The 26,272-nt window shown below is 32.4% G+C and overlaps 6 protein-coding genes across 8 annotated transcripts; 4 read left to right on the top strand and 2 right to left on the bottom strand.

The window, feature by feature from the left end:
• Window positions 1-1,006: 1,006 nt before the first annotated feature.
• On the bottom strand, window positions 1,007-1,480 carry LOC106360267 (non-specific lipid-transfer protein 2). Its single transcript, XM_013799854.3, has one exon. The coding sequence runs from the start codon at window positions 1,386-1,388 to the stop codon at window positions 1,095-1,097; it is 294 nt and encodes a 97-aa protein (XP_013655308.1). The 5' UTR covers window positions 1,389-1,480; the 3' UTR covers window positions 1,007-1,094.
• A 746-nt stretch (window positions 1,481-2,226) lies between these two features.
• LOC106362259 (DNA repair protein RAD51 homolog 4) lies at window positions 2,227-4,737 on the top strand. 3 transcript variants are annotated; one of them, XM_013802115.3, is made up of 10 exons: window positions 2,227-2,800; window positions 2,929-3,008; window positions 3,077-3,192; window positions 3,271-3,352; window positions 3,504-3,641; window positions 3,724-3,816; window positions 3,886-3,982; window positions 4,083-4,153; window positions 4,238-4,390; window positions 4,461-4,737. In XM_013802115.3, the coding sequence occupies exons 1-10, from the start codon at window positions 2,713-2,715 to the stop codon at window positions 4,578-4,580; spliced, it is 1,038 nt and encodes a 345-aa protein (XP_013657569.1). In that variant the 5' UTR covers window positions 2,227-2,712; the 3' UTR covers window positions 4,581-4,737. The 3 variants fall into 3 exon arrangements, 2 of the variants coding, with proteins under 2 accessions (XP_013657569.1, XP_013657570.1); XR_002653697.2 differs by having other exon boundaries at window positions 2,240-2,800; window positions 3,886-3,994; window positions 4,489-4,737; XM_013802116.3 differs by having other exon boundaries at window positions 2,245-2,800; window positions 4,489-4,737.
• Window positions 4,738-4,765: 28 nt separating this feature from the next.
• Window positions 4,766-7,924, top strand: LOC106362260 (pentatricopeptide repeat-containing protein At1g07740, mitochondrial). The gene is made up of 2 exons (XM_013802117.3): window positions 4,766-6,295; window positions 6,739-7,924. Exon 1 carries the CDS (start codon window positions 4,895-4,897, stop codon window positions 6,272-6,274), a length of 1,380 nt encoding a protein of 459 aa, XP_013657571.1. The 5' UTR covers window positions 4,766-4,894; the 3' UTR covers window positions 6,275-6,295; window positions 6,739-7,924.
• On the top strand, window positions 6,345-7,924 carry LOC106362261 (dirigent protein 25-like). The gene has a single exon (XM_013802118.3). It carries the CDS (start codon window positions 6,732-6,734, stop codon window positions 7,827-7,829), a length of 1,098 nt encoding a protein of 365 aa, XP_013657572.1. The 5' UTR covers window positions 6,345-6,731; the 3' UTR covers window positions 7,830-7,924.
• An 8,999-nt stretch (window positions 7,925-16,923) lies between these two features.
• LOC106362262 (3-ketoacyl-CoA synthase 3) lies at window positions 16,924-18,808 on the top strand. The gene is made up of 2 exons (XM_013802119.3): window positions 16,924-17,485; window positions 17,772-18,808. The coding sequence occupies exons 1-2, from the start codon at window positions 17,009-17,011 to the stop codon at window positions 18,717-18,719; spliced, it is 1,425 nt and encodes a 474-aa protein (XP_013657573.1). The 5' UTR covers window positions 16,924-17,008; the 3' UTR covers window positions 18,720-18,808.
• A 3,168-nt stretch (window positions 18,809-21,976) lies between these two features.
• Window positions 21,977-25,113, bottom strand: LOC106360268 (probable NOT transcription complex subunit VIP2). The gene is made up of 12 exons (XM_022690813.2): window positions 24,846-25,113; window positions 24,602-24,713; window positions 24,439-24,522; window positions 24,087-24,350; window positions 23,885-24,013; window positions 23,536-23,594; window positions 23,335-23,442; window positions 22,824-23,231; window positions 22,674-22,726; window positions 22,545-22,586; window positions 22,314-22,452; window positions 21,977-22,210 (listed from the first exon to the last, which is right to left on the bottom strand). Exons 1-12 carry the CDS (start codon window positions 24,972-24,974, stop codon window positions 22,145-22,147), a joined length of 1,593 nt encoding a protein of 530 aa, XP_022546534.2. The 5' UTR covers window positions 24,975-25,113; the 3' UTR covers window positions 21,977-22,144.
• Window positions 25,114-26,272: the final 1,159 nt, after the last annotated feature.

The following is a 26,272-nucleotide window of genomic DNA, read 5'->3' as shown; positions in this document are numbered from 1 at the left end:
CAGCGAGAGAGCAAAGACCAGCTTTATCATTAATCGTTTTTTTCTTCGTATTAGGGTTTCTCTTTGCTTGTGATTCACGGAAGTATCTCTTTGCTTTTATTCATGTGTTGTTCCTGGACCGGTTCTTGTTCTCTTTGTGCAGCTTTTAATGTTTCTTTATTGAAATAAATAAAACATTTACAAGTTGACAAATTCGTCAAAGTTACAATCTATCATGTACTAACTCACAAGCCCTTCCTACCAACGGATTCAAAATCCTATACCCATACCATCCTCATGATGGATAGGTTCGTAGGTTTGGTTTAGTATGCATGCATGTCCGTTTAACTTTTCTACTTAAAACGAACTATATTATAAAAATAATATTATATCGACTATTAATTTAATCAATGGGTAAACCATGCCACATTGTTACATCTGATGTTAATTTGTACATATAGGATACGGTATACCACAAGCCGCTAAGACCTTTTGAACATTTGCGGATGAAACATACGGAGGAAACAATCGTTTATTTATGTATTTACACAAACACGACTCTTGCTCTTTCAGTTTTCCGCAGCATTCAGCAGACGGTTGACTTCCGGTTTGTCCTGCTGGTATGCATGGTGTAAGTTCTGTCGGGTTGCTTGAGCTAAAGCTGACACAAGGACTATCACAAACGCGGTGCATACTACTCCTGTGAATTTCATGTTTTGTAAACTTTGCGACTTTCTCAAACTAATTCTAGTTATTATTATTTGTTTGAAGAATGTTTTGAGATGTTGTTTTTGAGGTGTTGATAGTTGTTGTTCAAAAAAAGGGGCGTTGATAGTTAAGCTTAGATGGAGGCAATGGGTAAACACAATCTATCATAGACTAACTCACAACCTCGCCTATTAACGGATTTAAACTTTAAAACCATACCATCCGCATGATGGGTTTGGTTTAGCATATATGCATGTCTCTTTTAACATTTTTATTTAAAACGATCTATACTAGAAAAATGATATTATATTTGATTATATTACAAGAAAAATGTATTTTATTTGATTATTTAATCAATGGCGGTAAACCATGACACATTGTTATATAGGATTTTGAAATTTAAAATTTTAACAAGTAGGATAAGGGATGCCACAAGTCGCTAAAATTTTGTGAGCATTTTCAGATGTAACATACTGAGAAAACAATGGATTTTGTATGTAACCACACAAACACGACTCTTGTTCTTTCAGTTTTCCGCAGCATTCAGCAGACGGTTGACTTCCGGTTTGTAATGCTGGTATGCATGTCATAAGTTCTGTCGGGATGCATGCCACTTTCTCTTCCAAGTCTGCTTTGGTCGGAGCTAAAGCCGACACAAGGACTATCACAAACGCGATGCATACTACTCCTGTGAACCTCATGTTTTGTAAGCTTAGCGACTTTTTCAACCAAATTCTAGTTATTATTATTTGTTTGAAGAAAGTGTGAAATGTTGTTTTTTGAGGTCTTGATAGTTAAGCTACTTATATAGGTGGAGGCTGGAGTAATATTGAGGCTGACGTTCTAGGTAGCGTATCTTGAAGTTTTAACTGTAAGCTTTTTGTATCTATGTGAGACAAGTTACTTTGGTAATTATAATAAGATATTTACTTTTGTATAAATACATTTAGATTTTGATACATGTTAGCAATTCTTTTTTTTTTGTCAAAGCAATTCATTATAAGAAAACTACATAACAGGAAAATATCAAAATTTTCATGGAATCTCATATAATGTTTAACTAGTAAAGAATGAAAATATATGTTCATAAAACCATTAATGCATAGATTATTTATAGATTTTTTGAACTTCTACAACATTAATTTCCCTAGAAATTATATGCAAATGATTTATAGTTATCCAGAAAGTTAACAAAACAAACAAAAACTAGAATATACCTGTAAATATTGTGATGATTTTCCAAAATTAAATAGAAAAAGGTTGTTGTCAATATTTTGTTAATAAAAATTAAACTAAACATATGAAATCTAAATAAAATGATGGTTAGAAACAAAACAAAAAGGAGAAGTAATAATACTAACTAGATTTTGACCCACGATTTTAAAGCGTGAGATTTTTACGTTGTAAAAAAACTAAAAAATATCTATGTCACTTAGTCACAGATGTTAAAATAGATATTTTTTTATCATGAGTTAAACTAAGTGACATAGATATTTTTTTTATCTATTTAAGTGATTAAAAAAATAATAATAATAATTAGAATCAAAAAAATATATTATAAAATCAAAAGATAATTCCTAGATATATTATGTTCTTATCCAAAAATATTTTCAATAAAGAAAGTTAAAAAAATAAGAAACAGAAAACACATAACTAAATAGCAATCAAGTAAACTTCTTATTTTATATAATTAAAAAAGAATATTGAGTGATCTCTAAGATTTATTTATTAGTGATAAAAAATATACAAAAAAAAATTCAAAATTTATAATACTTAAAAAAATTTCAATACTAATTTGTCAAATTATGGTTTGCTTTACTTTATATATCTAAGACTCGTCTCTAACAATGATTATGTAAACAAAAGAAATTATGATAACTGGAAAACATTAAACAGAAAATGGTATGTTCATTCAATATAATTTTTAATTACGGTTCTCAGTGACCGGATATAGGTTAAGCTTTACCGGGTTGATCAAACCGGAGGCAAATTGATTAGAGATTCTACTCCAGTGTCAAGGTGAACATGGCGCCTCTCAAACATCTGGAGATGGAGAATTCAATCATCGACGCATGTTTCCGAGACTTCTGCGCTTCTCATGGGATTCTCACAGGTTCCCTTCTCTTCTTCTTCAACTCTCGTTTTCTCGATTCGACTCTGTATAGCTTGATCCTTTGCGTATAAGGTGTTCGACGAAATGCGTTTAGACTCTTTTTTGCTTTATCTGTTAAAATGATGCAGTTGAAGATTTCCTTCTTCATGACCTCTATGAACTTGCTGCGTTCGCTGAAAGAGAAGCGAATGCTGATAGATTGAAGGAGGTTAGTTGTTTTGAGTTTTTGAATTTTAGCTAAAAGTTATACAAAGTGTTGACCTTTGGTTTCTTCAGGGCATCACTGTGATGCTTTCTTTGATAGAGGTTAAGTGTCGGCCATTGTTGAATGGTATGGAGTTGTTGGAGGATCTGCAGCGTAATAAACACACTCTATCGAGTGGAGACAACGGGTAAAGACTCTGTAACTTGTTCTGTTATCAGTTTGAGACTCTGCTTCTTAAGTGTTTCTATTGATGGGTTTTTATAAGGGCGGACTCATTACTTCAAGGTGGGCTACGTGAGGGTCAGCTGACAGAGCTTGTTGGACCATCGTCTTCTGGTAAAACACAAGTATGTATACTGATACTTCTGTTAGGCAGGTTTATGTAACAAATCTTATACTGCGACATCACATATATGCCTACGTGTTGTGGATTTGTTGTCTTTGGTTAGCCCTTTTGGCCGTCTCTTTAAATTATGTGGTTTCTTATGAATGGAATAGTTTTGTATGCAAGCTAGTGCGAGCGTGGCAGAGAAGCAAGATGGGAGGGTCTTTTATATAGACACGGGGAACTCTTTTTGTGCCCGACGCATTGCTCAATTCATCTGTGGAAGTTCGGATGCTGCTGCTTTACGAAAGGTTTATTTACCAGCAACTCTTATCTCCTAGTCTATGGACCAGTATCATGTTAGTTTTACTGACAAGAAACGTATATGTGCAGAGAGTCTTGAGCAGGATATCATGTCACACGGTCTATGACATCTATACAATGTTTGATACGCTGCAAGGTCTAGAGGTTGCTTTGAGGTCTCAGGTATACAGCTAGCTAGAATATGTGATTTCCTCATTGATCCTTAGTGATAACCATTTGTATATGTTTCAGGTGCAGATGAATGTGAACGAATACCGGTTACGATTGTTAGTCGTTGATTCAATCTCTTCTCTGATTACCCCAATCCTCGGAGGCAGTGGCTCACAGGGTACATGTCCTTGTACGTCCATCTTTTTTTATTATTTACCTAAATGCTTAACTGATGAGCTGGTGATTGTGAAAAATGACTCAAAACTTGGTGTGTGCAGGACGCGCTTTGATGGTGGCACTTGGATATCTGCTTAAGAAGCTGGCACATGAACATAACATTGCTGTACTGGTATTAAACAAGTTTCAGGGAACTCATTGGGTCTGTCATTCATAGTTAAATCCTTTTATTTAACTCTTCCTTTTGCATTTAAAGGTGACGAACCACACGGTGGGTGCTGGAGAAAGCGGTAAAACCAAACCGGCTCTTGGCGAAACCTGGAAAAGCATTCCGCACGTGAGACTTATGCTATCGCGTGACCACAGGAACAGCAACTGCACTATCTCCATCTTAAAACACACATCAATGGTACGTACACTCAGCTAACCAAGCAAATGCTCTGTATCTTTCCACCTTCCTCTCGCTAAACCTCTCACAGTTTCTGTGTGTATTTGTTTTCTTTATAGCCTTCTGGCAAAACTGTGCGGACCATAACTCGCAAGGACAATCAACAATGTTTATAGCCAACTTCTTATGGAGCAGTGCTGGTTTCACATAAGCTTGGATCACCAAGAAGAAACAATGATAATTTATTTTGTTTAACAAATGAATTAACTTTCAAGATAGATAACATAGTAATCAGAGATCACTAAACACTTACAATAAACATACCAAATTACAAAGTTTCAAACTTCTGAATATAAATTTATATTTAATTCCGAGTATGAGATATTAGCTAAACACTTAAAATAAACATTACAAATTACTACAAAAGTTCAAATTTTGAATATAAAAACCAAAACTTTATATTTAATTCCGAGTTGTCTATAACTACGCTGAAACAGAGCAAAGAAGGAAGACAGAGCTGATCCAATGCATAGAAGACTATCCTCCTCTCCTCTTACCACCATCGCATCCCGACATCATTACCACACATCTCAATCTGTCAAACCCACAAAGAAACCCAACATCCACGAACAAACAACAATTCACAAAGTCACAAGAAAGCCATGGGAAGAAGTTCCGTTTCTCACCGATCTCAAACAAACCGAAGAAACAGAGGAAGCTCTGTCTCTCTTCCACCACTACCAGCAAATGGGTTTCCGACACGACTACCCATCTTACTCCTCACTCATCTACAAACTCGCCAAGTCACGTGACTTCGACGCAGTCGACCAAATCCTCCTCCTCGTCCACCACCGTAACGTCCGATGCAGAGAATCCCTCTTCATCGGATTGATTCAGCACTACGGAAAAGCAAACTCAATTGATAAAGCCGTCGACGTGTTCCACAAAATGACGTCGTTTGACTGCGTCCGTACGATCCAGTCTCTCAACACTCTCATCAACGTCCTCGTCGATAGTAACGAATTAGAAAAAGCTAAAACATTTGTCGACGGAGCTAAAGATATGGGTTTGCGTCCGAACTCTGTTTCCTTCAATGTATTGATCAAAGGGTTTTTAGAGAAATGTGATTGGGAAGGTGCGCGCAAGGTGTTCGACGAAATGCTTGAGAGAGAAGTGCAACCGACCGTTGTGACTTATAATAGTTTAATCGGATTCTTGTGCCGGAGTAACGACGTGGGGGAGGCGAAAAGCTTGCTTGAAGATATGATGGTGAAGAGAATACGCCCCAATCACGTGACGTTCGCGTTGTTGATGAAGGGTTTGTGTTGTAAAGGAGAGTACAACGAGGCCAAGAAGCTGATGTTCGATATGGAGTATCGTGGGTGTAAACCGGGCTTGGTTAACTACGGGGTTTTGATGAGTGATCTTGGAAAGAGAGGGAAGATAGATGAGGCAAGGCTTTTACTAAATGAGATGAAGAAGAGGAGGATAAAGCCAGATGTTGTGATCTACAACATTCTTGTGAATCATCTTTGTAGTGAAGGGAGAGCCTCAGAGGCTTATAGAACGCTAATGGAGATGCAGATGAAAGGTTGCAAGCCTAATGCGGCTACCTACCGTATGATGGTTGATGGGTTTTGTCGTATTGGGGATTTTGATTCTGCGTTGAGTATTTTGAATGCGATGCTTGCGAGTAGACACGCGCCTACACCTGCAACGTTTGTGTGTTTGGTTGATGGGTTGGTAAAAGGAGGTAACTTGGACCATGCTTGCTTTGTGTTGGAGGTGATGGGAAAGAAAAATTTAAGCTTTGGATCTGGTGCTTGGGAAAAACTAGTTAATGGTCTCTGTATTAAGGATGGAGGAGGTTGTTGTGAGGCTTTGTCAAAAGTTATTTCTACCTAAGCAGTGAGTGATCTCTTAAAGGTGAGATTCTTATACTTGTTTATTCATGAGTTAACTTAAAATGGAGGGGTTTAATATCTTCTTGATTCAAGAAAAAAAAAACAGTTTTTGGTGAAAATTTGCTGGATTGTCTTATTATGCTGAGGAATCTGAAATGTTTAATATTTTGGATAATTCATTCATTGGAACTTCTGATACATTCAAGATCTTTTGGTGAATTTATATTCTGAATTTTTTATTCTGGTTTATGTTTTTTTTTTCTCTAAACCAAACCACTCATATAATGGAAAAGATGTTACCTACTCTGTTTCATCAACTCCATCTTGTTTTTCCATCAAAAATCTGGCTTGGTTTCTTTTATAAATGCTCGTTCTGAATCAGTCTGTATAATCACAGGACAAGTAGAAAAGCTCAACTCAAATTCAAAATTCAAATTAACTAAACTTATTCCTTGTCAATGGCAGGCTGCAAGATACTCTTTCTCTTTGTTTTATCTCTTGCCATTACTTTTGTCTCTCCTGCTCGGCTTCTTAATGAAGAAGAAGATATTGGCTTGGTCCCTGTGCCTACCACAACGTCTGGTTCAGGCCTCTTCCCCACTTCAACTGGTATCACTACAGGTGCAAGTCCAGCCTCAGGCGGTTCAGGTCCTTTGAATACTTTAAGTGGCTCTGGACCTCTACCAACCACTGGTTCTGGTTCTTTACCGGTTGCTAGTTCGGTTCCCTTGCCTGCTACTGTCCCCGGTTCTCTTCCAACCACCGGTTCAGGTCCCGTTCCGGTTGCTAGTTCTGGTCCTTTGCCTGCTGCTGGTTCAGGGCCTTTGCCGACTGCTGGCTCAGGTGCAGGTGGTTTACTTCCCGACCACACATTAGTCTTCTTTATGCACGATATACTCGGTGGCTCAAACCCAACAGCCAGGGCTGTGACCGGAGTCGTTGCAAACGCAGCTCTCAGTGGCCAGCTTCCATTCGCCAAACCCAACGGCGCAAACCTCCCTGTCAGCAACGGCGTTCCATCTAACAGTAACAACAACGGAATCCTCAACAACAACAACGTCCCGCTTCTGGTCGGTCTGGGAGGAACCACTTCCAGCATTCTACAGAACAACGGGAACAGCCTCTTGAACGGTCTCCCCGTGGCTAATGGCGGTCAGCTCCCATCTGGTTCGTCCCTTCAGATGCTCATGTTTGGGACGATGACGGTGATGGACAACGAGCTAACGGAAGGGCATGAGCTCGGGTCAGGTCTGCTTGGCAAAGCTCAGGGCTTCTACGTGGCGAGCGCGGTGGATGGAACTAGCCAGACTATGGCCTTCACGGCTATGTTTGAGAGTGGTGGTTATGAAGATAGCATCAGTTTCTTCGGTGTGCATAGAACGGCTGCATCGGAATCTCATCTTGGGGTCATGGGTGGTACGGGGAAGTATGTGAATGCGAGAGGATATGCCGTTGTCAAGACTTATACTGGTGGCAGTGGGAACACACAGCAGCCGCACCAGTTCACAGATGGGCTTGAGACTGTTCTGGAGTGCACCGTTTATCTTTCTTACTAGTTTTTTTTTCCTTGTTGTATTTGAATTGCGTTGTGTTGTGTTGTATCGTAATATGTAACAACAAAGCCTATTAATTTGATAACAAATTTCATGTTGATTACAAGTTATATAAGCTTCACTTTCTCGATCATGGTCTTGATTGGTAAGGAATAAGGATTATTTAAGCTTTTAACTTTTAGACTTTTGACCATTGTTATGTGGAAAACATATTGATCAATATGAAACTGATCTAGATTATATAAAAAATTAAGTGAAACACACAACATATTTTTAGAAAATTTTTTTGAAATACTATAACATAGATACTAATTTCTAATACTATATTTATGAAAAATATTTAACATTTGGGTTTAAAGTTAAGTGGTTCTTGTTTAAGAGATATGGTTGGGTTTATAATTTTTTATAAATAGTTTATAAATAATTTTTAAAATATTTATAAAAATTAAAAAGGGTTAATATAATTTTTTAATCATAAATATAAGATTTTTATGAATAATTATTATTTAAAGTTAAATTTATATGTAATATAAACAATGGTAGAAATAGAATTCTCTTCACTTTTATGAGGCCCACAAGTGTAAGTTTTGATTTAGGCCTCCAAAAGATTTGGGCCAGCCTCTCGCAATGTGTTCTATGAATCTAGAAAAGGCAAATACTTTCAGACGTTAATCATTTTTAAGCTACACTATATAATCTCTACTAATAAAAGGGAGCTTTTGAGGCTCCATAGGGCGTCCACATCAGCGGAAAAAAATTTTCTCGAAAGATGACACGTGGCATAAAATATAGTTTTACATTTTAATATTAATTATTTTCGTAATAAAAGGGAGCTTTTGAGGCTCCATAGGGCGTCCACATCAGCGGAAAAAAATTTTCTCGAAAGATGACACGTGGCATAAAATATAGTTTTACATTTTAATATTAATTATTTTCGAAAATTGTAAAAAATATGTAAACATACAGCATTAAAAAATGGAAAAACTACATTAAATATATGTAAGATTACTATTTTTCACTTAAAAAAAAGACGGTTTATCTCCATAATGTAACATTACCGTTTTATAAAAAAAAAACAAAAAACATTATATATAATTTCGAAAATAATAAATATATGTAAAACATACAACATAAAAATGGAAATACTACATTAAACATAAATATGTTTGACCATTTGTCCAAGTTCTTCTATTAAACATTGCCGTTTTACATTAAAAATAGAAAAATACGTAAAGATTTAAACATCTATCTTAAAATATAAAATATAGACATTAACTAAATATAAAGTATAAAAAAGAGAAATACTCAATATATAAAAAAATAATAATAAGTAAATATTATAAATATATAAATATACGAATTATATATACAATAATAAGTAAATGCACAATTTTTTTAAAATGGAAAGAGTATATTAAATATTAAACATCTATCTTAAAATGTAAAATATAGATATTAAGTAAATAGAAAATATAAGAAAAAGAAATACACAACTTAAAAACAATGGAAAAAGTATATTAAGATTTAAACATCTATCTTAAAATGTAAAATATAGATATTACGCAAATAGAAAGTATAAGAAAAGGAAATACACAATTTAAAAAAATGGAAAATGTACATTAGTATTTAAACATCTATCTTAAAATGTAAATCAAACTTAAAATATAAAATTATTAGTAAATAGAAAGTATAAGAAATAAAAATACACAATATAAAGAAAAATAAACTCTACTAATAAAAGGGAGCTTTTGAGGCTCCATAGGGCGTCCACATCAGCGGAAAACATTTCTTCCGAAAGATGACATGTGGCATAAAATATAGTTTTACATTTTAATATTAATTATTTTCGAAAATTGTAAAAAATATGTAAACATACAGCATTAAAAAATGGAAAAACTACATTAAACATATGTAAGATTACTATTTTTCACTTAAAAAAAAAGACGGCTTATCTCCATAATGTAACATTACCGTTTTATAAAAAAAAAACAAAAAACATTATATATAATTTCGAAAATAATAAATATCTGTAAAACATACAACATAAAAATGGAAATACTACATTAAACATAAATATGTTTGACTATTTGTCCAAGTTCTTCTATTAAACATTGCCGTTTTACATTAAAAATAGAAAAATACGTAAAGATTTAAACATCTATTTTAAAATATAAAATATAGACATTAACTAAATATAAAGTATAAAAGAGAGAAATACTCAATATATAAAAACATAAATAATAAGTAAATATTATAAATATATAAATATACGAATTATATATACAATAATAAGTAAATGCACAATTTTTTAAAAATGGAAATAATATATTAAATATTAAACATCTATCTTAAAATGTAAAATATAGATATTAAGTAAATAGAAAATATAAGAAAAAGAAATACACAACTTAAAAACAATGGAAAAGGTATATTAAGATTTAAACATCTATCTTAAAATGTAAAATATAGATATTACGCAAATAGAAAGTATAAGAAAAGGAAATACACAATTTAAAAAAATGGAAAAAGTACATTAGTATTTAAACATCTATCTTAAAATGTAAATCAATCTTAAAATATAAAATTATTAGTAAATAGAAAGTATAAGAAATAAAAATACACAATATAAAGAAAAATAAATAATAAGTAAATATAAAATATAATCTCGAAAGATGACACATGGCATTAAAATATAGTTTTACATTTTAATATTACTTATTTTCGAAAATTATAAAAAATATGTAAACATACAGCATAAAAAAATGTAAAAACTACATTAAACATATGTAAGATTACTATTTTTCACTTAAAAAAAAGACGGTTTATCTCCATAATGTAACATTACCGTTTTATAAAAAAAACAAAAAACATTATATATAATTTTGAAAATAATAAATATATGTAAAACATACAACATAAAAATGGAAATACTACATTAAACATATGTAAGATTACCATTTTACATTTTTATTTTAAGAAAATAATATGTAAACATACAACATAAAAAATGAAAAAACTACATTAAACATATGTAAGATTACCATTTTTCACTAAAAAAAAACGGCTTATCTCCATAATGTAACATTACTATTTTGTAAAAAAAAAATTATATATAATTTCGAAAATAATAAATAATATGTAAACATACAACATAAAAAATGGAAATACTGCATTAAACATATGTAAAATTACCATTTTACATATGTAAAATTACCATTTTACATTTAAAAATAACAATAATATGTAAACATACAACATAAAAAAATGGAAAAACTACATTAAACATATGTAAGATTACCATTGTTCACTAAAAAAACGGGTTATCTTCATAATGTAACATTACCTTTTATTAAAAAAAGAAAAAAAAACATAAATATAACTATTTGACTATTTGTCCAAGTTCTTCTATTAAACATTGCCGTTTTACATTAAAAATGGAAAAATACGTAAAGATTTAAACATCTATCTTAAAATATAAAATATAGACATTAACTAAATATAAAGTATAAGAAAGAGAAATACTCAATATATAGAAAAATAAATAATAAGTAAATATTATAAATATATAAATATACGAATTATATATACAATAATAAGTAAATGCACAATTTTTAAAAAATGGAAAGAGTACATTAAATATTAAACATCTATCTTAAAATGTAAAATATAAATATTAAGTAAATAGAAAGTATAAGAAAAGGAAATACACAATTTAAAAAAATGGAAAAAATACATTAGTATTTAAACATCTATCTTAAAATGTAAATCAATCTTGAAATATAAAATTATTAGTAAATAGAAAGTATAAGAAATAGAAATACACAATATAAAGAAAAATAAATAATAAGTAAATATATAATATAAGTGAATACCAAATTTAAAAAATGGGAAATTACATTAAGAGTTAAAAATATATATTAAAATTTAAAATATAGATATTACGTAAATAGAAAGTATAACAAATGGAAATATACAATTTAAAAAATGGAAAACATACATAAGATTTAAACATCTATCTTAAAATGTAAAATAGAGATATTAAGTAAATTAAAAGTACAAGAAATGGAAATACATATACATGAAAATAAATAATAAGTAAATAATGTAAATATATAATATATGAATTATATATGTAATAATAAGTAAATACACAATTTTTTAAAAAGTGGAAAAAGTTCATCAAGCATTAAACATCTATCTTAAAATGTAAAATATATAATATAAGTAAATACACAATTTAAAAAATGGAAAAAGTACATTAATATTTAAATATCTATTTAAAAATATAAAATATTGATATTACGTAAATAAAAATATAAGAAATGGAAATAAACATTTTAAAAAATGGAAAAAGTACATTAAGATTTAAGCATCTATCTTAAAATGTACTTCTATCTTAAAATGGTAGTAAATTATATAAAAATGGAAATACCACATTAAACAAAAATTTTTTTTATAGTTTTACATCAAGAAAGTCCCTATAAAACTCATTATTCCATCCACATCAACCTCACACTATTAAGGAAAATTTCAAAGCATTCGAGCAAAAAAAAGGTTTCACTATCAACTATTGCCGTCCCAGAAACCTTTAATGACCTTGAATGAGATTTTTTTATAACAACAAACTTTTTGTTAGGTGGATTCATTGTTGGGAAACCCGCAACTTCCAAAACCAAACTTATTCATGGGAATTGAATTGCTTTTCATAGACTCAAAGGTATTCTTACAAATTTAAATTAATCTAATGTATAATTTTATTGTTAATATTCATACTAACTCTTTCATGATCAAACCATTTCAGTTAATAACCATTCAAGCGTTTATCCCGAAACACTTCTTTCCTCGCCGAATCAGGTATTGGTTCATGTTGGTTTAGTATTGTTTTTGGTTTACTAACCGGTTTAGGATGGTCCTATTGTAAATATAATTTAAGTTGGTTTAGCATATATTATGTTTAAAATAACTTAAATTAAATAATAATAATATTATGCTTAAAATATAATTTTAGAGAGTTTTCAAATATAGTTTACAGAACATTATAGGTGATGAATTTAATTTATTAAATTCGTTTATTACTTAAAACTAAGTTTTTTAAAAAACATACTGAGTTATAAATATCAATGATGGATTGGTGAGTATAACATGAAGATAAAAATATAAATATCTGATTTTCAAGGTAAGAAATTCAGCTTTTATTCATATACTCAATATATAATATCTTAAATTATGTTTTAAAAAATACACATAATTTATATATATATATTAATCTTCCAAACTTAAACTATTATATTATATATGAATAATGTTTTTAAATAAAAATAATTTCTGATTTAAAATAAAAATAAAAACAACAAATGTTTATTTTCAAATAATGGATGTAATTTACATTATACTATCATTTAACAAGTATTAGATACGTTTTGATATATCATTATTTTCTATTTCCAGAAAACAATAAATTGTTAAACATCAATATCATCTAGGTTAAGTATACGAACAACAAAAATTCAAACATCACAAAAAATATTTACATAACCATTATAATACAATAATTTAATCAAAAATACAATTAAAAAAATATTAAAAAGAATAGTTATATACTTAATATTTGAAAATAAAATATATTTTTGCTAAAATTGTACTTACCTCGCCAAGGAGATCGACCATCTTTTTACGGATCGATCGAATGTTAAGCATGTGGTCGATCCAAAAATACTCTGCAGTTTAATAAAATCTCTAAAACATTTATTCCAACACTCAAAAGATAGTTTTGCTAAATATGATAACTAGATAGCCAATAAAATTACAAAAAAATATTTAAATAGTAAAAAATATGTTAATTTAACGTGTTAAAATTTAAAAATAAATTTTAATTATGACATGCATTTTAACATTTATATAAATATAAATCATAGCCTAAATATAAATAATTTAACAACTTAAATTAGAAAAAAATAAAAATCCCGGGCGTAGCCCGGGTTAATCCCTAGTCCCAATAACAAAGTAACGAAAGGCGAGAACAAAGGCAAAACATAATTATTTTAGTAAAAATATGTAAAATATATTTTAAATTTAAAATATTAATGATGATATTTGACCGACAATCTTTTATGGCTCGTTGCTAAAAATGTCAATCATTCGACACAGCAGTAGTGTAACTCTACAAAATTAAATAAAAAAGAATTGTGGTTGGGAAGTGAAGTTGTTAGTTGAATAAGTCTACAAATATTATTCTGTTCAGAAAAGAAGTCCACAAAGATTATTTATATTAGTATCCGCATGCAAACATGGGAGGTATACCAATTTGTTCCACGTATATGCCGTAGCCAACTAGCCATACATTTTTCTGTTTGCACAAAAAAAAAGGTAGGAGATGTATGTATACTATCTTTAGAGAAACCACAGTTCATACTTCATACGTCTTCGTTGTCCATATTTTGCCTGCATAATAAGATTATCTCTCTGTCAATTTAATTCCACATCAGAATCTGATTTTAATTGTGATGTCTCTGTGAGTATTATTAATCCTTGGATGTCTCTACGATTTTAGTATAGAAGTTGAAGTGTTGATCTGAATAATATAGAATGGAAATATGGTATTTTATTTATTTTATACCACTATTCTAGCATTGATTTTAAATGAAAGTGCATGGTTTTAAATAGAAACTCGAACGAAAAATGTGAATAGCTTGTTAAGTAATTCATATTTCGGCCATAAGAATTTAAACTTCAGTTATTCATGGGTGGTCAATCATTTATTTTTGACAATATTTATAAGGAAAAACGATAGACATTGAAAAAGACATTGTGATTCAATAATTCAGTAAATCGCTTAAATATTTGTGAATAAGAGTTTTTTTTTTTTGAAAAAAATGAATAATATATGAACAACCACAAGAAAAATCAAACTAATACTAAATGAGAATGAGATGAGTCAGTGACCAGCAAACTAAATACACCAGCAAACATTAACTTCTTCATTATTAGTAGAATAACCTCTAACTAGACTACTTTTAATGCTCTCACAAAAGTAAACCCGTGATTGCCTTTGTCAACGTCAACCTAATGTGTCTATATATGCTATTATTGGTTGTTAAATTGTTTTATTACCTCATTGTAACTCGAAGAAAAAAATCTTAGTTACTAATGAATTTTGTAATATATCCTCAACTGTTATAAAATTTGTAGCACTTCTATTCATAACTTTTAAAAAACATCATGAGTTTCTATCAAATATTTGAAACTTAAAAAAAAAATCTCAATTTTGGCAATATCCAGCCCCCATAATAGAAAGCATCAGAGCAAAAAAAAAGTAGACTCTTTGTTGAGTCAACTGGCTATTGGGATTGCTAATCTACAAACTTTGTCCCTTTCAAGTTACCAATAACATTTCTTAAGTAGCTGCATGATTAAAAGAGGATAGGGTTTTAATGTGAATCGATTAATAAGTTATTTAAGGGACCAAGGAAAGGACGTATATACATGCAGATGGTGTGAGTAAGCGTTGGACGAGGGCTTTGTAGTAGTAAAAGAAGAGTCGACGTGATTAAGTTGGTGGAAGTTGAGACTAGCTTATCACAGCACTCTCACTTGTATCCAAGAAGTTCATGATTTTCCTAAACCTTCGTCATACTCACAGCTCACCAAATCTCTTTATTGCTCTTTCATCTACAACCTAATATATAGAATATAAAATAAATATCATTGGCTACCCAAACTAATCATAAATAATTTACACTCCAAACTTCTATAACCTTTGGTCCATCAAACGTCAATCTATGCAATCATGCTATAAAAGCTTATGAACACCATACATCATTCATGAATCTCTAAATACAACAACTAATTACGATACTAACCAGATACGATGGCTTGAAAAGTCACAACGTACTAATAACGGCCTCGTGTATTCAGATTCAATAAATAGACACTTGATTTGTATACATGATACATCCACATCAATGCACCAATTAATTTTAACTATAAAATTGTGCTTCTAATTACTTTTTTTCCATTATAGGCAACTAAAACTAATGTCTTATATTTTGATCAAAAAAAACTAATGTCTTATATTAATTATTAATTAGTCTATAAGTTGTGGAAACACCGTAATCTAGTGGTTAAGGTTTAAAGACTTCTACACCCATATTTGGAGTTTGAATCGTAGGCAACACAATTTTTATATTAAAAAGTCTAAGCTTCAATTTCCGTAAAATTGTGAATTATACAGAAAATTTGAAAAAATTAAAAAAAAATGCTTACAAAAAATATTTAGCATGGCACAAAGAATACCGTCAAAAATGAATATCATAGGACGACACTCGTTTATGTAATGTTTCTCGTAATTTATATCCGTATAATAACCAGACAAAAAAATAGTCCATAAGCTGTTTTTAACTGAACAAGTGATCTTAAGATTCACACCAGTGTAATGATTTCATAGTACTAAAAAGGACGATCACGATTGTAAATCACAAAGATGCTTCAGATTTGTTGTCAAAACTGACGACCGGAGAATAGGCTGATTGATTTGACCTTCAAACCTGGATTCGCTAAATCCACTGTAATATATGAACGGGCACATTTCTACAACATGAAAGTCAGGGCCGGTTCTTGACACATTGAAATATTAATTTTGGTCCCTAAAATTTTAAATGATACAAAGACTTTAAAATTGTTAAAATTAAAAAAAAAAAAAAAAAAAAATCCTTTTCCAAAATTTCAGGACCGCTCGGGTAAATGTCCGCATATTTTTCTCCATATAGTATATATATACTTGTTGGTGCCTTTGTCTATAACACTTTCAGACTTGTACGTATGAAAATGTAATAAATACTTTTTTTTAATAAATGTAATAAATCCTTTAGTCGACAAAACAGGCGAAGTCTTCGTCCATTTTGTACAGCCACATCAATGTGCCACCTTATTGTTGTCAATTTTCTTACCATAACTCTCTGCTCGTCAGTAAACTTTTCAAGTTAAAATTAACCCCCACCGAGAGTTCTTACCAATGATATTGACTTTCGGACATGATGAGCTGTCAGAAACGAGAGCTGTCTTTTTCTGTTTCATGGTCCTCTTATATATCCCACAACAATCTTGGCTACTTCTTCATGCAGTTTTAAATAGACATCATCATCACTTCTTCTTAAACCCAAACTCAGAAAGAAAACTAAAAAGAAATGGATCTTCTATGTCTCCTCTCTTCTCTTCTCATCTCTTACCTCATCTTCAAGATCTGGAAACGCATAGATTGCAAAAGAGATCAAAACTGCTACATCTTGGACTACCAATGTCACAAACCTTCTGACGATCGTATGGTGAGTACTCAATTCAGCGGTGAGATCATCCTTCGAAACAAACACCTTAGACTCAACGAGTACAAGTTCCTCCTCAAAGCCATCGTTAGTTCAGGTATCGGAGAGCAAACGTACGCACCAAGGCTCTTTTTTGAAGGCCGTGAAGAGTGTCCTACTCAACAAGATGCGCTCTCGGAGATGGAAGAGTTTTACATAGACACAATCAAGAAACTCCTCGAGAGAAACAAACTCTCACCTACGGATATCGACGTCCTTGTAGTCAACGTTGCGATGCTAAACTCAGCACCTTCTCTATCTGCAAGAATCGTTAACCACTACAAGATGAGAGAAGACATAAAAGTAGGTCAAATCTCATAAATACCATTTTTAGTTTTTTTTTTGTCACAAATTCAAAGAGAAATAAACTTCCAAATAATATTTATTAATCAATAAAAACACTAAACTACCCTATATCCTAAACCTTAATCATACTCTTAAATAGTAAATCATAAATTCTAATCACTAAATCTAAATTCAAATATAGAAATATATTTATTTAAAATCTTTTAATGAATTATAATTTTTTAATTCTATTTATGTAGTATTTATTTCTTTGAATAAAAATTTGATTTAGTGCTATTTGTAGGTATTCAACTTGACGGCAATGGGATGTAGCGCTAGTGTTATCTCCGTAGACATCGTTAAAAACATCTTCAAAACGTACAAGAACAAGCTTGCTCTTGTTGTAACATCAGAGTCGCTTAGTCAGAACTGGTACAGCGGAAACAACCGGTCTATGATCCTAGCTAACTGCTTGTTCCGATCCGGTGGCTGCGCCGTTCTCTTGACCAACAAGCGTAGTCTGAGCGGTAAAGCCATGTTTAAGCTCAAGTGTTTGGTACGGACCCACCATGGAGCCAGAGAAGATTCATACAACGCATGTGTCCAAAAAGAGGACGAGCTAGGCCGTGTCGGTATCCACTTAGACAAGACTCTTCCAAAAGCAGCGACTCGGGCCTTCGTAGACAACCTCAAAGTCATCACTCCCAAGATTCTTCCCGTGACCGAGCTCTTTAGGTTCATGTTGAGTCTTCTCCTCAAGAAGCTTCGTGGAAACCCTAGCAAAGGCTCCACGGCAGTGGCTCAGGCAGCTCCAAAGGCAGGGATTAACTTCAAGACTGGTATTGACCATTTCTGCATTCACACGGGAGGTAAAGCCGTTATCGACGCAATAGGTTACAGCCTCGACTTGTCCGAATACGATCTTGAACCGGCGAGGATGACGCTACACCGGTTTGGGAACACGTCAGCGAGTAGCTTGTGGTATGTTTTGGGGTATATGGAAGCTAAGAAGAGGCTGAGAAGAGGAGACAGAGTGTTCATGATAAGCTTTGGGGCAGGTTTCAAGTGCAATAGTTGCGTTTGGGAGGTTGTGAGGGATCTTAACGTTGGAGAATCTTTGGGGAATGTTTGGAACCATTGCATTGATCAGTACCCTCCACAATCTATTGTGAATCCTTTTCTTGAGAAGTATGGTTGGATTCGTGAAGAAGATGATCATGACACTTTCAAGATCCGCGAAGAAGCTATGTGACATGTTTTCTTGTAATAATTAAAATACATACAGTTATTTCAAAACGTAAATCCCCCCATAAAAAGGTGACTATTATCTTTTTCTTTTTATTATCCTCCCACACATTACAAGAAGTTAACATATAAAGACATTGCCTCCCACAAGACATTAAAACGTAAATCCCCCCATAAAAAGATAATAGTCACCTTCTTTGTATCTTTTTAGTGGATTTGTGGGAGGCAATGTCTTTATATGTTAACTTCTTGTAATGTGTTTTTTACTCATCTTCAACAAGGTAAATCTTGAAACTCAAAATAATAATAATCTGGTGTTCATGATTATAAATACTGTCTTAATCTCTACTTGAGGGATGTGTATAATTTTGTGTCAGCATTCGAAAATAACTGTAATTTACAGGGAAAAGGGTTAAGATTTAGAAAACTTGTTTGGTGTGAACACATTCAATTCTCATTTGATTTCAGCACCCGTTTCTGGTCCCTTATCTATTCTCAACTAACTTCACAAAAACTTATAATGGTTTTCCCAATTATCTTTGACAAGAGAATCAGGGCTTTAACATTTCCTTTACACATACTATGACATATTAAGCCTAATAAAATACATCCTAATAAGAAATATGCCCTATTTATCTAAAAACATAGTTTGCATTTTTTGAGATAAAATTATACTTCCTCTATTCCTAAATATAAGAATTTTATATAGAAACACACATATTAAAAAAACGATTTTTTGTTTAGAAAGTATCATTAAAACTATAAATTATTGGTATTCAATTAATTACAAAAGAGACTATTAAAATATAATTGAGTACACCGTTTTTAATAAAGTAAAAATTATCTAAGAAAATAAAAACATTTTATATATTAAAACATCAAAATTCTGTAAAACATACGTTACTTCAGAGTTGTTAATCGACTAGGCTACGTAAATAAACGAATAGTGACAGATGATTAATGGAGAAGTGTAGGACCTTATGCATACGATCGAATAATGTAAAAGCCGACGTACTTCAGTGGTTGGAATGAATTAATTCTGCCTACTTGCAGATTTTTTTACTCGTAAGAAGCTCTAAAGATCAGTTGTCACTTTTATCTAAAACTAAAGTGTCTTATATTTTTCAAATGACATTACATTTATTGCACCGAATCAATTTTTTCTTGTGGTTGTGGTGGCCTCCATTATACCAGTACACATATTTTTTTTTGACTGAAAATATACCAGTACACATATTGGTCGAAGACTTCTGAAATCGCATGTTTTCGAAATTTAATGCTAGTTTTTAGTACAGTGGTATTAAAGAAACTCGTACATTGTGACTTTTGATTGAGTTGGTGAAAGAGCATGCGAAATTTAGTAATGTTATAAAAATTATTTAGTAATGTTATAAAAATTCAGTTTAATGCATCCGTGATATTAATATAACTGTTGCTTCTCAGTCTCTTCAATTATGTTCAATATTCTGTTACAAACTTTCTGTTCTATTGTAACCCTGTCAATTGGTTAACATGCCATTTCTGCGGCCATCAATACAGATTAGAATATCTCACTGAAGCTATGAAACATATATGTCGTGTGGAGAACATCAATTGATGGAGAATTAGATGCATTTTGTAAAATATTAAACCTAGTTCCTTTGTTTTGTTTTTTTCTATTTGGGAAACAAGTTATATATGGGATGTAAATAAAACGAGTCTCGGATGTAAAAGATCTTGCAGATGATGGTACACTATAAAAAAAACACACACAAAGAGCTAGCATCTTAAGTTTGTACTCTTGTTAATGGTTTTCTCCATATTATTTTGTTGTGTAATGTAGAGTAAAAACATTATTGTAAAATGTTGCAAAAAATAAACATAATTAACTATCACACTAGAAATGAGCCAACAATAATGCACTTTCTTGCTTTGAATCATATTCTAAATGTCACATCAAAAATCCAAATCCTAACATAGACATATGTTCTTGATTGCTTTATGTGTCAACATAGCTTCAATGAATATTGCATCATTGATTCTACGTCTTTGATTCGATCGCACTATTTATCTCCTTAGCAGTTGTGGTGGACCTGGTGGTTCAGACATCAGTGGTGGTAACAGAGAGAAAGGCCAAGAAATAGATGATGGCTGTGATAAACAAACTCATCTCTGTTGCCTTTTTTGCTCTGCTGTTTGTTGTTGTTGCTGAAGAGGAAAAGTCTCTAGCCATTTGTGTGACTTCTATTGGAGCAACCATAATGATTACGACATTAGGGTCCATGTGCTACTGGATTATACAGCACAAGACTGAAGCCGCAAATGCAAGAAACATTAGAAGATCCTCCATCAACAGTAACGTTCTCCAAAACAAGTATAAGAAAATGTACTCAATCTGACTTTGACGATACTCAGTCCACTCTTGCATTTATATACACGGCAAGAGCTTGACATACCTTATCTAACACTGTTAAACCAAGAGAAACAGTTGGCGTTGAGAGTTGCCTGAGATGCTTTGAAACAGAGAAATCAAATAATGATTAGACCAGAAAATAAGAGAATAACGTTAATGAACACACAGATTTAATATATAGCTTGAAGAAGTTTCAGCTACATATATATGATCACCAACAAAAAGTAACTATGATATAATGAACCAAAAAGCTAATGGGGAAGAAATGTGCATTCATTATAGCTTGAAGAAGTTACAGCTACATATGATCACCAAAAATAAGCGACTAGAAGATAAATGAACTAAAAAGTTAATGGGGAAGAGATATGCATTATTTTTATGTATACCTTGAAGAAGTTTCAGCAGCAAATGATCACTAACAAAAAGTTACTAGATGATAAATGAACCAAAAGAAGCTAATGGAAAATAGATATGCATTCATTCAATATATAGCTTGAAGAAGTTTCAGCTACATAAAATGGCCAACAAAAAGTGACTACGTGATCAAATGAACCAAAAAACTAATGGGGGAAGAGATATGCATTCATTATAGCTTGAAGAAGGTTCAGCTACATATGATCACCAAAAAAAGTGACTAGATGATAAATGAGCCAAAAAGCTAATGGGAAAGAGATATGCATTCATTTAATCTATACCTTGAAGAAGTTTCAGCTACATATGATCACCAAAACAAAGTGACTAAATGATAAATGAACCAAAAAGCTAATGGGGAAGAGATATCCATTCATTTAATCTATACTTTGAAAAAAATTCAGCAGCAAATGATCACCAAAAAAGCTATTAGATAATAAATGAACCAAAAGAAGCTAATGGGAAATAGATATGCATTTATTCAATATATAGCTTAAAGAAGTTTCAGCTACAAATAATCAACAGCAAGAAGCAAAGTTTGGAAAAGTTTACATACTGAAACTGGTTCTTGATCTATGAACATTCCTAACAGATGGAACTTTACATCATAGATACTTAATAACAGTCATTTACACTCGGTGTTGAGGTAGAGACGGCCTCCTTTCCAGCATCTCATAATAAATAACAAAATTTTCCTGCAACAATATGGTTTTAAGGGTTTAATCAGAGGCCAAATGAAAAAAAAAAAAACTAAAACTAAAACCAATGAGCAGAAGAATTTGAATGTGGTGTACTCACCTTTTGAACGGTCTCAAATTTGTCTGGATCAAAACAGTCATATGTTCCTCTTTCATAAGCATTTGTTTGCACGAGAGGTATCTCAGTTCGTTTGAACCAACACTTGTGTTCTTTGTGGTAGAACCAGTACCTGTTGTTACTGCAAAAGCACAAACAAAAAAATTAGGCAGCTTTATCCTTCACTGAATTACAATCTCATATTAATATCATGGAGAAGAAAAAGGGCATTACAGTTCATTAGCTGCGTATAGCTGCGCCTCATCATTCGGCATGCTGCATGAGAAAGAAAAAAATCGTTATGGTTCTTATGACAAGTGAGGACATCAACAATTAACAACACAGTTCCAAAAGTATATGTACCTATAAAATATGTAAAACAATGTGCTCATGTCAAACCTTCTAAACATCCCTTGCTGCATCCAACACAAAAAAAAAAAAAGTAAAATTATTATAAATATTAAATGATACGTGAATGATGTTACTTATGAGAGAGTGGCTAGAGTGACTTACATTTGGAGGTGGTAGTTGTACTGCGTTGTAACACTGCGGTAGATCGAAGTGTTCATGATCCTCTTTAAGGGGTTCATTAGCCCAAGGCGAGGCGAAAGTCTTGAAAAGTTTTTCTTTTGAGGTCATATCTAACCCAATTTCCTGCAAGTCAACCCCAAGTGCCAAAGTAGTCACGTCAGGGTTGGTCTGGTTAATCACATTAACCAAACCTAGCATGCTAAAAGGGTCAGGAGTGGACTGTGTCGCCGCTTGCGTTGGTTGTGATCCCACGTCTCTGATGGGTTGGCCAATAGCTGGTAGCTTCTCCCCGCCAAACTGGGATGTGTTCTGATGGTGCCGGAGGGGCTGGTCGTCATAACCCGTTGCAGCATTCACAGATCTTGATCCAATAGTCGGAGGTCCACCAGTCTGAAACCAACAGAAAGAACAAGAACGTTTGGTTCAATTAAGTAAGAACTTCAAATGATTCCAGCCTGCTTTCAAAAAAAAAAACATTAGAATATAATCACACCTGAGAGAAGATAACACCACTACGGCTCACAGCTTGATCACTTGGTAGTTGTAGAGGATATGTTGGCATAGACGCATCACCAAAATAAAATCCACCATGCCTCCCCATCTACAAGTAGCCACATTATAGAGGGTAAATTAACCTTCAATGTAAGGAAAGCAAACCCAGTGACATTTTATTGACAAAGCTAAAAAAACTCACAGATGACTGTTGAGATTGCATCATTAGTTCTTGCTGATGCAAATCCATTTGATAATCAGCTGTATACAACAAATTAATCTTTTTAATCGGTTATCTCTTTATAAGAACAACAAATAAACCGGATGCAGCCATCTTGAACATATCAGAAAATTTTAAACAAGTATGAACATTATGAGGGGTAGCATCACACTGGATCATGAAGATGATTAGTAATAATTCAGTAGGGATATAATCATCACAAAAACACTCTAAATATTATGCCAAAAAATAGTGGAAGTTAATATTTGATTCAAACTAATTAAAAAAAAAATAAGAAGAGAATCAAAAAAGGTTTATATATTTTTATTACTTGTCATGTAGTTGGAGTTCATTAAGTTCATAGAGCTTAGGCTGTTCATTGCTTGAACATGAGTTTGGGAATGTCCTCTAGCAGCAGAAGGGTAGGAGCTTCCAGACATAGAATAAACCTGTGGGGATCCTACAATGCATACAAAGAGGCACATATGATGAATCTAAACAAACAACAGAAAATGATTCAAGTCATGAAGTACCTTGGAGCCCAATCATCATTGATCTATTATGGTCAGTACTTCCATCCATACTCCCCATAGAGCTCATTATACTTCCTCCATCAAAGATCAAAGCCCTGCTCATTAAGCCTCCACCAGCCATACTCCCCGTAGAGCTCATTATATTTCCTCCATCAGAGATCAAAGCCCTGCTCATTGAGACTCCACCAGCCGTATTCCCCATAGAGCTCGGTGGTGGTGGTGCTCGAGAGCTTGTGGCATTTACCAAAATTGGAGCTCCAAAAACTGGCACAGTAAAAAAATTAACCACTGGTGAGAAGAATATAATCACCAAACCTATTATAAAATCTAGCATAAGGAACACCGTTTAGACCTGAGTTTCTCGGTCCAGCGCGGGGAACATTCGAGGTGGGAAAAAAAATGTGGTCTTTAACATCATAAACGCCCTGGAGAGTTCCTATACAACAAAGAAAACAAACAAAACGCATAAGTTCAGAGTATGAGCTTTTCAAAAAAAGAGAAAAAAATCTACTCACCATCAGGGTTTAAAACAGGAGACATCGACCCAAACTGAGGAAAGAAAGGAGTGAACGTTCTCCTTGAACCGTCTGGTACACTCGAAGTAGAACCGGTGAGTGATGACGTCGACTGAGAATATCATTGATGAGTTAAAACACTAGTCAGAAGAATATGACAAAGAGTATAAACTGTAGAAAGATGCATTCACAATACTTAAAACTTATATAGAGATACGAGGAATAATTAAGAGGCAGTACGTACGTTAGAAGAAGTTGACATTTTGCAAATGGTTGATTGAGCTGAAACGAAGGAAGAAAAGAACGTAAGCAGGTGGATCAAGAAACACTTAACTATAAACAGTAGAAGTTGAGTGCAGCTGAAGCCATACATGTCAACCCTAGTCAATACCCCTTCATGGATTTAACATTCTTAATGACATGAAGCATATAAACGGTAGAAATTGAATGCAACTGAAGCTATGCATTTCAAACTTAAGGATTTAATTAACATTCTAAATGACATGAACCATATTAACAGTGGACATTAATGCATCTGAAGCCGTAATCATAGCACCTTCATGGATTTTGAACATTTTTAATGACATGAACACAATTAACCATAAAAAAAATTGAATACATCTGAATCCATACATTTCAACCCTAATCAAAACCCATTCATGGATTGAACATTCTTAATGACATGATGAACCATAAAACAGTAAAACTGAATGATCAGGAGCCAATACATTTCAAGTCTACTCAAAACACAGAACTATAAACTGAATGCATCTAAAGCCATACATATCAACCCCAATTAAAACCTCTTCATGAACTGAACAATCATATTAATTAACGATTCAATAGAAAGATCAACCATTCCAACATCGAAAAAGAACAAACCCACTAGAGAGCACGAAGATTTGTAATAACAAATATAACATGTTCTATAATATGTGCATAGAGGATGAAAGAAAACCTTAATCCAGAAGGCAGAGAATAAATCGGACAAGACAAAATCTTCCTTTCGGACCATCCGAAACTGGAAGCCATGCGAGCAATTTAAACTGAATTTCTTTGTCTCTATATGGTAATGTTATTTTAGAGTCCACTTAGTCAACATACATATTTAACAAAATCTGGAAAAAATATAAAATCTTCCATTTTCAATAATATGTGTGATATTTTATTTTTATATACTTTACATTGCATTTTTGTATTCATGTTGAGATTTCTCCCTTTATAAATGTCATTTCTAAGATATGATAGATTATATTCCACATATAGCCGATATATACTTCTTTTTTTTTTGGGTAACTAAAAAAGAAGGTCGCTTTTCAAATTGGAAGGAAAAAATAGTCTTGAGAAAAGAGATTATCTTCCTAATTTGCTAAGTTGGAAGCCGATATATACTTCTATATATGTATTTTGTCATTCAAATCCAACTTAGCAAATTAGGAAGATAATCTCTTTTCTCAAGACTATTTTTTCCTTCCAATTTGAAAAGCGACCTTCTTTTTTAGTTACCCAATAATATCTCTCCACGTGTTGACATGGCAGAACCTAATTCCATTTGGTCGACGTGGCAAAGCCCACCGGCCCATCTTCGTAGCAATATTGTTGCTTCCCTAAAATAAATATTCAGAACCCAAATATTCCCTTAACAATACTTAGAAAAAAGCTTATTGAAAT

Source organism: Brassica napus, chromosome A8, assembly GCF_020379485.1.
Source record: "Brassica napus cultivar Da-Ae chromosome A8, Da-Ae, whole genome shotgun sequence".
NCBI classification, from domain to species: Eukaryota; Viridiplantae; Streptophyta; class Magnoliopsida; order Brassicales; family Brassicaceae; genus Brassica; species Brassica napus.
This window is presented reverse-complemented; position numbering and strand designations above follow the sequence as displayed.